This window comes from Aulonocara stuartgranti (assembly GCF_965226115.1).
Source record: "Aulonocara stuartgranti genome assembly, chromosome: 17".
Lineage (NCBI taxonomy): Eukaryota > Metazoa > Chordata > Actinopteri > Cichliformes > Cichlidae > Aulonocara > Aulonocara stuartgranti.
This window is the reverse complement of record NC_138953.1, coordinates 29,657,336-29,671,421: the sequence shown is the minus strand read 5'-3', so window position 1 is coordinate 29,671,421 and position 14,086 is coordinate 29,657,336. Positions and strand designations below refer to the sequence as shown.

General features: G+C 38.9%; 1 protein-coding gene across 1 annotated transcript in view; it reads left to right on the top strand.

The window, feature by feature from the left end:
• The first annotated feature begins 3,475 nt into the window (after positions 1–3,475).
• exoc4 (exocyst complex component 4) overlaps positions 3,476–14,086 on the top strand; it is a 140,697-nt gene continuing 130,086 nt past the window's right edge. Inside the window, exons 1-6 of the mRNA XM_082510001.1 lie at positions 3,476–3,602; positions 4,435–4,624; positions 6,403–6,597; positions 10,550–10,743; positions 12,003–12,112; positions 13,962–14,062. Of these exons, the coding sequence (XP_082366127.1) occupies positions 3,523–3,602; positions 4,435–4,624; positions 6,403–6,597; positions 10,550–10,743; positions 12,003–12,112; positions 13,962–14,062 (870 nt within the window). The 5' untranslated portion in view covers positions 3,476–3,522. The remainder of the gene's footprint in view (positions 3,603–4,434; positions 4,625–6,402; positions 6,598–10,549; positions 10,744–12,002; positions 12,113–13,961; positions 14,063–14,086) is intronic.

The following is a 14,086-nucleotide window of genomic DNA, read 5'->3' as shown; positions in this document are numbered from 1 at the left end:
TTCATATGTTAATACCAGCTAGATGTAAACAGAATCTCCATAATTACCCACCTTGTTTTTTGCACCATTGCATTGGTTTATGCAATTATGTGAGCTAGTTAACATTTGTTGCTTTAAAATTCGCAGCGGTGCACCAAGATAATGGGCAATGTTGCTGTTATTGACTGAAAAACATGCTGCATCAAAGAGCAAATCTTCCCCTTACAAGATGAGCTCCAAAACACAAGGGCAATCCCAGCAACATATAAAGGTGAACACAAATAGAAAAGTTCGTGTTTCTTTATTCTTCTAACCTTTATATTATTGCTGCCTTTCCCCCCACAGTATTAATACTTTACCTTGACCTTATGATGTTTGAGTGGAGTTGGGGTTCCATCTTTATTCAATTTCTCTTTGTTTAATTTCTGCAGAGGTGAGTGGTCTGCTCAGAAAAGACCAGATGATTCGATGATGCGAAGCTCGTGTTTTGTTTGAAGGTGAGAAATCTTGAAATTAATCATGAGGTGAAATATAGATTCAGTGTTTTACTCTCCCACCCTCCTACACCTCCGCATTCCCATGGAAACAGGTAGCTAAAGAAACATCTTCTTCTTAATCACCCAGAGATGACATTTTGTTAGAAAATTCCAAGTTGTGTAATTGAGATGTGAAAATAAGCTTACTCTGTTCAACCAGCCTTCTAATCTTTGCGTTGAATTTTTCTCAGGATAATTAGTACAGCTATTATCATTCATTATCAGTGACTCATCTGGTAATTAGAATCCGAAAATGCAATTTAAATAGATACTGAGCCAAGGACATTATTATTTACTCACAAAAACAGTATGTTTCTGCTAAATAGCTTGTCTAGCTTGTAGGGCTGGGCCATATTATACCGTTCACGGTAATACCGGTATAATGTTAGGCAACGATAGGAAAAGGAAGTATGGAAAGAATATGAGTAAAACGCGCATGCGCAGTGCCTTTGTTTTCATACGCACATGGCCGATTGTTGAGTGAAACAGATGAACCAGAATTGGTTTGTAAAAATGGTGCAACTTCAGTGATGTGGAACTGGTTTGGTGTTTGTCCGTCAGATACACGACAAAGCACATTTTTTTGCAGAACATGCAAGCGGCCGTCATCTGGGTCCTAAACTCCGTATGCTTCAGTTCAAACGAACACTGCAGCATCACTGAGCGTTAAAAACTGTCTAAATTCTTTCATCTTTAATAAAACGATCAGCATTGCTGCCCTACCAGGTGTAACTATGAAGTTTAACTTCCAGGCATCCATTAAAACAAAATTTATTACATTTAACAGAGTTAGAAGTTAGCAGGAAGCTAGCGGAAGTTAGCTCGCTAGTTTCGCTAGTTACCTAAGCATGATAGTAGTAGTAGTAGTATTTATTTATTGTCATTGTCAAGAACAATGAAATTGCGTTTGGGGCTTCCATACAACCCAAAAAAGAAGAAAATAATAAATACCCCTTAAAACCCAAGTGTACATATTTAACCCAGTGTGACTCCAATGCAATAAGACAATCCTTAGCAATAATGTATATAGCATGTTCTGACTGAGAGATTTCTGAAAAAATTCAAACATACAGCTCTGCTATCACTTCCAACATAAATGAAGACAGGAAACTAAACAGCAGTGACGTTTGTAGGGTTACTGAAGTTGGGCTAGCTGCTATATAATGATGTGCTACGTAATCGCTAGCGACACAGCTATGTTAGCATAACATAAACAGTGAAACTGGAGGACGAACACTAACACTTTTCCACTTATAAAAGTTAACGTTAAAGTTCCTGATAGTTAGAGACAAATGCAATCGCATGGCAGGATGCTGTAAACGGACCAAACTTCAGTCAGGAGAACAACTGAGATAATCCATCCACAATACGAGGTTAGTCATTAATATACTGCAACAACGTGGGAATAGAGCAGCTGCCAGAGAATTCAACATTAATGAATCAATGGTACAGAAGTGGAGGAAGCAAGAAGAACGAGTTTAATAAAATTTGATTTATCTGACTGCTTTGTTTCGCTTAATGTGCGTTTTAATCCCGTGCACCTTATGGTCCGAAAAATGCGTACTGCACACTGCAGTTTAATGTTGCAAAGCACCTCTTTTTAACTTCAGTGGATATTATATATGGTTATGCTCAGGATATGTCAGCCCATTTCTACTGGAAATGCCTTCTGGTTAAACTTTCAGCAAGGAATTTGCATTTGCACTGTTACATTTTTATGAAGCTTTAATGTACATAAAAACCAGCTTCTTATTTAAGTGAAAATAAATGGAAGGTTGTCTTTTTGCGCTAGTAATGTTGTGGAGTTGTATTTTGTCTCGCATCAATTATATCGTCGGTTATATCGTTATCGCAAATTTTCAAATATATATCGTGATAAATATTTTTGGCCATATCGCCCTGCTCTACTAGCTTGCATCATTTGGTGTTGCTTTAAGAACCACATACATGCATTGTGTGTTAAAAATCCAAAATTTGTTTTGGAAATGCTGTGGTATCATTTTTTTTTAAGTGCTATCCAAGTCATATTTATTACACATTATTGCATTAATGCAGCATTTAGAATGACCTTGTTGCACTTTTATTTGGTCAGGAAACCAGAGCAACTACTTAGCTTTTATTGAAAGAAAACAGCCTTGCTTCTGCAATACTGGCTAAATAAAACCCAGTAGATTACTTGATAGGGCTGATGGGGTAGGGGAAGAAGATTGGAAATTTCAGAATTTTTAACTTGGACCTGGGAAGCTAGTCACCTTCAAAAGAAAAACAATGCTTCCTGCATGACACAGCAATTGCATTTTTCTTTTGTGAAGAAACACAAAGATCACACACAATGTTATCTTTTCAGTCCACCAGCACATCAATCAGGGTCCAAGCTTCTGGGGATCGACCTCCTTTTGCTTCAGGATCAATACACTTTCCCGGTCTCTTTGGTACAGCAGAGATTGTCAAAGATACAGGGCAGGAGAGCCCTGCAAAATCCACTACTGTATGTTCTAAAAGGGGTTAGCTATTAACTCACTGACACTCGCTCTCTCGCACATTATTTCCTTTCCCAACCTTTCTTTATAGGTCTCAGGAGAACTGAGCTGAAAATGTTGCAGTGAGATTGTTTTCTTTTTGTGTGCTAAAAAATGAGGAGAAAAAAAATTAAGCCTACTATCATATATTCCTCATCATCACCACACCACACAGTAACATAAACAGTGTCTCGAGATTTGATGAAGATTAGATTTGAGAAAGGATTATTACAAAGGTGATTATTGAATAGCTGGTCTTCAGTTGGAGTATTGAAGTAAACTCACATCTTTACTCAAAAATAATCAGGGCTTATTGTTATAACAGGTATTAATATAGTTCCGAATAAAAAAGGTTTCGGCGATAAGGCGTGCGATAAGAGAAGACAGAGGAACTGAGAAACACTTTTTAGGTTCAAACTACAACTCCCAGAATCGCTCGGTGTAGCCTCGCGGTTCTGTCTTCCTGTTTGAGTGCCGCAGCTGGAAAAATGGCAGCTGATACAGGGAGATACAGGAGTGCAGTTAGCAAAAACAAAGACCCTTCTGGTCTTCTCATCTCTGTCATTAGGTAAGACATGTTAAGTTTTTTTATATGTGCGGGTAAGACGTCAGAGACACTTGAACTGTGCTTGCATTTGTTCTCAGATATGGCTTGACAGCTACCTTTAATGCTAAGGCTACATTTTAGCTAGCTACATCCTTCCTGTTTTGCTAAATAAATGGAGAGAGTTAAACCTCACCTATTTTATTTGAGTTAGTATATGGGCAAATCTTAATAGCAGTTATTTTGTTTTTTTGCTCAAGCCAAGATTACTTACGACTAAAGTTTATTCACCATTATTTGGAAAGCGACTGTTTTCTTAATAAATATTGACGAGAAATTGAGAAAAAATCGTGGCAAAGCAAGGTGCTGTTTATTGGTAGGCTGGATTTTCTATATGTCTCTTACCATAAGTTGCTAATTGTTGTGAATTGACTTCACAACACTTTCTCTGCAGGTCATAACGAAGGAAAAAACATAAACATGATAAACGAGGCACACATCGCAATCGTCGTTGCAACCACCATTGTTACACATGCAACACACTATTTTATTTATTCATTTTTATCCAATAGCGCCACCGTTTTGTAATACAGGAAACTGTGTTCTTTACTTTATATATAGTTTTAGTCTTGCCTAAAAAAATGTATGAAAAGCACAAACGTAATTGCATATAACAAAATCCATACTCTTACTGATATATCATTAATTTTTCTTTTTTCAACTGTAAGGTGGATTTCAAATACAATTTCCATTTTTGAATTCAGGGATGCTTTTGTCTTCTCTTAAACAACAATGCTTCCCCCAGATTCCCTTTGTGGGTTAAAATATTTCTTCCTTGCCTTTTTGTTTGATGCAGGACTCTATCCAGTAGCGATGATGTGCAGGACAGGGAGACGGAGAAGAGTCGTCTGGAGGAGGCTTTCGAGACGTGTGATCGGGATTTAGACGAGCTGATTGTTCAGCATTATGCCGAACTCACCACTGCCATCAGGACCTACCAGAGCATCACAGAGCGTATCACCAGCTCCCGCAACAAGATCAAACAGGTAAATTGGAGAGGGATGTACACACACATAGACTCGTGTTTTTTTTTAGATAGACTTCAGAATGGTGGCACCAAGTTTTGTTATTAACAAAAAAATATTGTTTTCATACATTTTCCTTTATCTCTTTATTCATCAAAACTACTTCTTATGTCAGTATTATCTTTTTTTTTAAAACCTTTTTTGAAGTTTCTAAGACTAATATTGCCCACTTAACAGCATCTAGCTCAAGTCAGTATTCTTACAATCAGCAGAATGATGTTAAATGCCTCAGTGCTGCTTTTTCTCAGGCGTAATCTAATGCAACCAAAATGTGTGGATATAGTCCTGTCTTTAAACTACTGAACTTTCATGGTCTACTTGTACCTGCTTAAGTTCTCTCCAGGTGCTGTAGTTTGCTCCTACAGTCCAAAGACACACATATTCAGTTAATTTATGATTCTAAAATGCCCAAAGATGTGAATATGAGCATTACTTGTCTTTTTCTCAGTGGTATGATTTTTCTGCTTAAGTTTGGGAAAAAAAATCGCCATCTGTATTAAAACATCAAAAATTGATGTCAAGCACTTTCAAGAGCATGCCAAAGCAACACGTTCCCATATAAGTCAAACCGTATATTGTTGGCCATTCAAAACTCTAGCTGTGATGGTACAGTGTGATGACAAATTTCCCAAATGATACAGATGCATTTCAACAGCTAGCAGTTCAATATTCAGGCGACAGAAATGTTACAGTAAAATGTCCAGGATAGCCCCACTTTTCAATCACAACTAGTGCATTTCTGCTACATTTCTTTGTAATGCTTAGATTAATTCCCTTGTCCACTTGAAAAGTCCTGAGGTTTCAGTGTAGTCAAGGTGTGGTCCTAGAAGTATGAGTATGGCAACCCTCTGTAACAGCTTAATGAGCTGGTCCGTATTATTGCTGGTCCATGTCTTTCCCCACTATCATTGCTGTAGCAGTCATTGTGGGGAATCACTCTAGGGAATTAGTGTAGGTATTGTGATTGGGGAAATCACTGTACCGACAGCACAGAAACTCAGTTTCCCCGAACCTCCTGTGGGCAGTAGCTGCCAGTGTGATCAGCTAGTGGAGATTCACCGAGAGTATAATGCAGAGAAAAATAACCTGTAGATTTGTAAAAATTGACATGCACACCAAGTGGACTGTATAATAAATAAATTGAGTTCAATTGTAATTATTTTTGTTTATTATTGCACTTTATTATACCTGTGCTTTGCCATTAAAAGTGTATTTAATGAAATTTTCCTTGTATTCTAATTGCTGTATGGTCCCAGGTTAGCTGCCTAACTGCCTAATTTCAACCTAAAATCCACTGAGTTGATTAGCCACAGTTGAAAACAATTGTGTTGGTGTAAAAGGTGTTTAACTTAATTGTAAATACATTCAGCTCACTTATGTAACAAATTAAAAAATAACTACAGAGAAATAATGACTGTGTTAAGGAAGTGTCTCGCTCATTTTTCTTCTTCAAAGACGCCTACACCTAATAAAAATGTATGTCTGTTGATGAGCGTCTAAGGCAGTATTTAATTTAAACACTGTAAATGGCAGACAAATGCATTGTCTCTCTGTGCTTTCTTTCCCCTTACGCCAGCTTGTTGAAGCAGTAAGCAACCCTCCCTTAACCTGTTTATGCCAGAGATTTCTTCTTGTTAAAAGAAAGTTTTGTTTTTCCATCCCCACTGCCATCAAATGCCTACTTATATGGAGTTTTAGAATATGGCTTGTGTCACTGGACATCTCAATCTGTCCTACAGGTCAAGGAGAACCTCCTGTCTTGTAAGATGCTGCTTCACTGTAAAAGAGACGAGTTGAGGAAGCTGTGGATAGAAGGCATCGAGCACAAGCATGTTCTTCAGTTGCTGGATGAGATCGAAAGCATCAAGCAGGTCCCTCAACGCCTGGAAACTTACATGGCAAGCAAGCACTACCTTCATGCCACAGACATGCTGGTGAGTAGAGTGATGGCTGAAGATGGGATTCGTAGAAGTGTAATCTTGTGCCTTAATATGTGTGAGATATACAGTGTTTAAAAATGGAAAACCCAGAAAGATTGGTGGGAAATATGTCCTTTTTTTAAAACATGTTTGATCTTGCTTGTTTTTTTTTATGGATGGAAAAACGGAGAAATGGAAAAGGGAAGAGATTTTTGTCTTGTTTCTATCGACATATCAAGCAGGGACCCATGGTGTGCACAGTATGCACACATAAACACCAGTATTTATGAAGTGCTGCTGCTGAAGATTGATTTCCTGGCACCTCTCATCTCTTAAAAGAACCTCTTTCTAGCCTTGAACAGTCCAGTGGGTGCAACCCACATCAGTTAGGGCGCTGCAGGTGTGTATGTTTGCGTGTACGCATGTCTTTTGATGTATGTTTTGCAGTATGCGCAGCAGGGGAGCTGAAAGATGGCATTGAGGACTAAACGACCAAGCTCTGTGATCTCTCTGTTTCTTACCTTTCTTTCCTTTTTCTCTCTGCCTTCCTCTGTCACCCCCGCACGCCTGCCTCCAGACTTTGGTAATAATTAGTTTGCTAGAATGGGGTTATCTGAGGAGGAGGAAAAAAGAAGAATGATGGTGCACCCATAGGACCATGAAAAATCCTCTTTGTGGGGGTGGAAAGAAGTGGAACTTCATTCAGCCTGTGCTCAGTCAGTACAGCATGTTTCAAAAAGGTTGTGGAAAGTTCACAGTCAGTTGGATGCTTTGCCTCTGTCTCTTCTCTTGTCAAATGTGCTCTACTTGATCAGGATGATGGCATTTTATTTACTTTTACATATCAAAATGGTGTTGGATGTACTCTTACCTTTGGCTCGGTTGACATATTTATGCAGTTCAGGGATGAATTATGTATGAGCAGCCCACTTTAAGTAAACGAGACTCTGACCAAGGACATTACTAATGTTTATAAAATGAATTACCTTGAAATAACCTATTTGAATGATTCCACCAAACTTTAAATTAATTTTACATGATTTATTATTGACATGATGAAATAAATGCACCGTGTAAGCTAAAATGAAATTATGTTTTTAGATACTGGACACCTAGATGTCAAACAGCAATCTCAGCACAAGGTGATAGGCCGGCAGACAGCTTATATTTAAGATCAATAGACAATGAGCAAGTCTTACATAAGAACTATCCTGTTATTTCTAACCATCTGACAATCATCTAACTCTTGTCTGTGAATATAATGTTTATCAGTGCTCAACTGTTAAAAAATATTGGTCAAAAAGTTCATGGAGTAGTGATTGAAAACTCAAACCTGAGATAGATTTGGGCATCAAGTTCAACTTTGTGGATTTTTGGTGTGGAGTTATATAGATTTGCACAACTTCTCAGCGGAAGGCTCGCAAACATGGCTCTGCTGATGCTCAATGGATCCCGTCCAGTGTTTTAAAATGGTGTTCCTTCAACTTAATTTTTATTTTTTAGAAGAAGAGAAACTCAAAGGAAAGCAATTCTGTCAACTAAGGAAGCTGTTAAGTGAAGATTGTGTGCAATTCTTTTAGCCATACTCACAAACTGTAGCATGCACTGCAAGTCATGTCTTTAACCCCAGATGTTCTACCTCAGATGCCTGAGGTCCACAACCACTTGAGTGTTGAAAACATGAGCAAGCATGACCCTGGTCATAGATCTGATCTCTGATCTGATCGCTTTTGTACTTAGAAACTACCGTACGTACTCTTGAGATAAAAATTTCTGAAAACTCCTGGGTGGTAGCCAGAAACACATCCCTCTTCCCGAGTAAACTTTTTGAAATTTAGGTGTGGACAGCCAGAGAAGATGGTCTCAAAGGGGGAATAAAAAGGTTTAAATCAGTGTACACTAATTGTTGTGTATTGATCACACCTTGTACTGCACCAGGAGTAGAGTCTGTAGGAATTAACTTAATCTTACCTTATTTTTACCCTCTTTAAAAGGGTGCTCATAATTATACTAATGTGACTCCATCTTTCGCTTAAGTCTCTTCCACATGTCTGAGCCCCTCCCAGGATGTGAAGAGGAGATGCAAGCAAAGTATTGGAGCCTATCTAATGTATTTGATATAAAAAATATTTTGATGAATTATGCACGATATATTAAAAAAAATAAATAGGGGAATTGTCAATTGACTCAAATGCATTGAAATGTAGGGTGTTACCTTGAATATCAGCCTTTTTGAGGCTATATATTTGCTGTTTATGAGATAAGTGGATATGAAGTCACGGTCCTTTAGATTTCTACCATCTTCTCCTCATCTTGATATCACCCCTTTTGTAGCCTACATTAGTGGGATTATATTTGTTTTTGTTAAAGTAATTACTTGTGCATAAAAAAAGCAGAATTATGGTATTTAAATGAGACTCCCTCCCCACAAATATTACAGTTTGTGGTTGTCAAAGTGCCTTCACAGGATATATACATCTGTATACATCTGAGTTTTGTTGTTACTTCTCCAGATGCCTCCTCACGTCTTGTCTTGTTGTGGTACTTGGAAGATCCTGTGTGATGGTGGAGGGGAGATGATTTTTAGGGGATAATTTCTCTGTCTCTCTCACTATTCTACCATAGCTTATTCTCTTCAACATTGTGTGTGCCTGGGTTTTGTTTGAGGCTTATCTCTAAGGGTTGACAATTAGAATTCAGACTATGCTCTGTGTGTACTATTGAATGGCAGCCTTAGATCCCATGGGGTTGGTTAAAAACCAGACTGACTTTGGTTGTAGAAATCCTCTCCTCTCCTCTCCTCTCCTCTCCTCTCCTCTCCTCTCCTCTCCTCTCCTCTCCTCTCCTCTCCTCTCCTCTCCTCTCCTCTCCTCTCCTTTCCTTTGGCTTCTTAGCAAATTCACAAGAGGCTTCATATTCTTCATTATGGTGACAGGCCTAGCCCCCTAATGTAATGATGTTAACCAGGCTTCCTCTGTCATCCCAGCCCAATGATAATGAGATCCCCACCACCGCTACCCCTATCCCCACCCCTGACTCTCACACAAACACATAAACGTTAAATGATTTACAGTCATACAATTACATACACAGATAATCAGACATTATATTAAGCCAAAGCAGGCTGATCACGCAGTGCATTATCTCATCTTCTCACTAATGTGGCTCTCATTTGCATCAACACATACTTGACCCATGCTCCCTGCCCTGTAGTCTGCTCAGCTCTCCCCATTCCATTCCCTTCTATCCTGCCCTGGCCAATCAAATGTTATCGGCAGTGAATTTGGTTGTTGGTTTGCTGCCCCTGAAATGCACTCAGATATGCACATAAAATAGGTTAACACACATGTAGACCAGCATATTTAATCATGAAAACATAACTGTTGTTCATGAACTATGAGAGCAGGTTGGAAAAAACATGACATTTGCTAAATATAGGTCATGAATCAGGAGCACATGGTGATACTTTATTTACTAATTTATTTATATTTTGGAGGATACAAAAAAAAATCATCCTCAATTAAATATATAAATGAAAAGAAATGATTACACTTATTCACCAGCTTCACTATTGCTTCCTCCTTCCGAGGAAGTTTCTCTAAGATTAAGTGTCATTTATTTTAAAGACTTCCTAACCTGACAGGACAATTGGACTGCTATTACAATGATGTTGCCCTCTCAGCAAATCTGGGCAGATGCTTCTTACCAAGGAGCGATGGCCACATTCATTCAATTTCCCAGTAAAAATTTCTGTTGGCAATTTGCCTATAATTTGAGTGTGTAGTTTTGTAGAAACATGAGGGGATACTTAATATAGCTTAGATGCTTCTGTCATTTCTTTCCTGCCCCCACTTTTGACTTGTCTTTTCTGCCACCTTCTTTCAAGTACAAAACATTGATACCAGACACAGCTATCTTTTGGTAGAGGTTGTCTGACTGGTTCTTGGCTGTAATCTGTTATATGTAGGTGACAGCTGTGGAGTCCTTAGAAGGCCCCTTGTTGCAAGTAGAGGGCCTTGGAGACCTGCGCCTGGAGCTCCACACCAAGAAGCTCAACATACACTTGGTGCTCATTGATGAGCTGCACCGCCATCTGTACATCAAGTCCACAAGTCGCCTGGGGCACAAAAACAGGGACAAAAATGCTGCTAGGCTTCCAGGGTAAGGGCCATGTTCTGTTTGAACAGAAATTGGACTGTTTTATTATTGTTAATTCATGAGTGCAAGGCCTTACGTTTAGTACAGTTGCTTGACTTGTGGTCAAAAATGTCAGTTTTCATTTCATTTACATGATAAACATTGGTGTTCATATACTTGCTCCAATATAGCTGCCCATGCAGAAGAATGTTACACATATCATTACAGTGTTAGAATGAAACGCTGGAAAATGTCCAAGGCACCAAAAGCCTTTATTACTCGCCTGTTAAGTAGTCAACAGAAATGTAGCCTTTACAGTGTGTTTTTCTAAACTTTTCAAAGTTGAAATCATACTGATGTGCCTTCATTATAAGTTATCCCATTGCTGCTACAACCAAGAACAACTTGCCAATTATTTACTGCATGGAAACCAAGACCATTACAGACAAAAAAACAATTAGACCTCCCTCATATAACTTGTTGCTCTGCTTCATTGTTTGTACAGTGTGCTGGGAAGATCCAAAAGAATGAGAAGCATTGCAAATGTTTATTGTTGGAGCCAAACAGCAGTAATTTACTCGTAAACCAAACATATATATATATATATGTTTGGTTTCCAGGGAACAAACCAAGTTTTAAACCTGGGAAACAATGTCCATTGCCAATTACTGAAAGTATCACAACATATACAGTTTCTCTTTGAACACCACTGATCACATGAATGAGATGGTAGGTTTTGCAGCAGCAAGGAGAATAATTTAAGTTCTTCCTTTTGTGACAGCTTATTAGGTATAATGCAAAACAATGGCTTTGAAAACACGGTTGATGCTGTGGCGTTCAATGGTAGGGATTCTGTGTGTGTGTGAGGTGCAATAATTATGGTGGCAGTGGGTTGGTGTGGTACAGTGATTTATTACTGAGGGTCAGCAAGTGACAGGTCCTGGCCTTCCTGTATTAGGTCGCCTCTAACAACAAGCCAGCCTCCATACACCCCACCCACTTAGCAGGCAGACTGTGTTTATACTGTTCGACTTAAAGGACCTGGATTGCTTCCACCTCCGGTTTAAGGCTTGATAAATGACTCATTGGGAAGCAGCACCAATCCCACCCAGAGATGCAAGGCTTTTGGTTTTAGTAGTAGATTGTTTTCATTAGGGAAGAGGAGGTTTAGCATTTGTATTTCTCTTTGCACGTACTAAACTTTTTGTATCTTTGTCACATATTTATGCGAGACCCATTTAATGCCTGGATTTGGTTTTTGGTGTTTTATTTCCTCTTCACAGCTCCATGGCCAAAGATGCATCTCCAATACCTGTGTTAGATGTCGGCAGCCTGTCTACCCCACGCAAGCTTTTGGATTCATCTCAGTTTAGCACACCTGGATCCAGCAGTGGTATGATCTTAAGATCATAATAAGGAAGGGAAGAAGAGGCAGTAACGGAAAAAAAATAAAGGGTGTTGGCTGAAAAGATATATTGAAAACAAAGTCGTAGGTAGAACACGGTTTCATGAAAAACCATAAATCATATGCTTTCCCTCGATTAAAACTGAACACATTAGAAAAACCAGAGAAAGGAAGACATCAACTGGCAGTTTTATTGGTTTCATCCAAAAACATTGCGTGTGAATTTTATCCTGCTATGCTATTTTCACTATGCTGATATTCTTAGTGATAATGAAGTCATTAGTGTTGCACTGAATTACATCCATTTGCATGTCATTATGGATACGTACACACTGAATGCACACAGAAACCACTGATCCATACTTTGATACAAAAGACTAAACATGTCACAAATGTCTTGTTGCAGAGATACACGGCTCACACCCACATTTCTTCAGCTATGATCACAACATATATCTCTCTCGCTAACATTATAATCATCTTGCCCCCCTACCTGTACCATTAGTCACCCAGTATGTGTGCCTTCACAGCAGGGAGCAGCATTTATTACCCTCAAACTGCTAACCAGCGCCGTAACAGAGACTGATAATGTAGACTGTATTCAGAAATGTATGAATCCTCTCTTGGTTGTAGGGGCGTACAGTCAGAGCCACATTCCTTCCAGGCAGAGCACAGAGGAACGCAAACAAGAAGATAATGAAAAAAGTTAATCCAGCAATAACTTGGTGTTCCCTTGGTGTTTCTGAGTTTTTATATTAAGCCTGGCACTTTTTTTTCTCTCCAACACCCACTCTTGGCATTCTGAGTTAGCAACTCATCGTGTTGTTTTTAGCTCTGTGGATACCAGGCAACAATGCACCATACTGTACATACCAAAGGCATTTTTATCTCGTTGCTGCATCAACTGACAGATTAACAACAACATTAGCATATAATTACCATCTGTGGGCAAGGTTTCCCTGAAAGGTATGGTACAGTCAACATTTCTGTGCCATTCAGCAGTTGTTTTATAAAGTGGTTCTTTCAGTCATTCTCAGTCTTTGTCTCTTCCTCTTCTTTTGCGTGTTTAGCATTTCCTAGGTAGCCATCTACCATTTAAATCATGTCATTTACTCCACCTACTGTTATTTACTCTGCCCAGCTCATCAGCATGCATGTGTATGTCATGACCTCAAAAAACATAAATACGCAAATGTACAAATTACCACTAATACATTTTAAATATCTGCTCAAGTCTCCCACGCTGTAGGCCTCTAAGTAATAGCTAAACCACAGTTTTCTCAATATTATGCAAAGAGAACACTGGCAATTAGCTGCCAGCAGGCAGTAAGTGCCTATATACCGTCATGTTAACAACTGTGGTCACGACACAGCAACGGGCTTCCATCAATGCCCTAGCTTGCCAATTTGTCTAATAGCATTAGAGCACCTCATTTGTAGATGATAATTGTCATAATTATTACACAAACTACAGTTGCAATGGCTGAAAAGAGGAAATACACCCAAAGTCCATTAACTTGCCATAAACATTAACTCTCTTAACGAGCTTTGATGGGGAATTGGGAGGCCCCATCTAATGGAAATTAGAGCATCACTCGATACCGCCTTTCTCAATTTGTCTACTAAGTCAGATGAAAGGGGGATTAGGGTGGGGTTAGGTGCAGTTGTGTGTTCTTAAAAGATAACGAAGTGGTGTAAAACTGAATTTATTTGTTGTTCTTGATTATTTTTGTACATTTATCTATCACTGAAATAATTGGATCTTTTGTGCTTGTACAAATATAATAATGTACACCATATGGTAACAAGTGTGTCTGTATGGGTATACCTCTTATAGTGCATGAACTGCAGCAAGATATTCGGGACTTAAACCAGTCAGACCTTACTGAGGGGGACCCAGAGGAGAACAGTGCTGAGTTCATGGGCATCCTTATCAGGGTACATTCATGTGCACACACATGA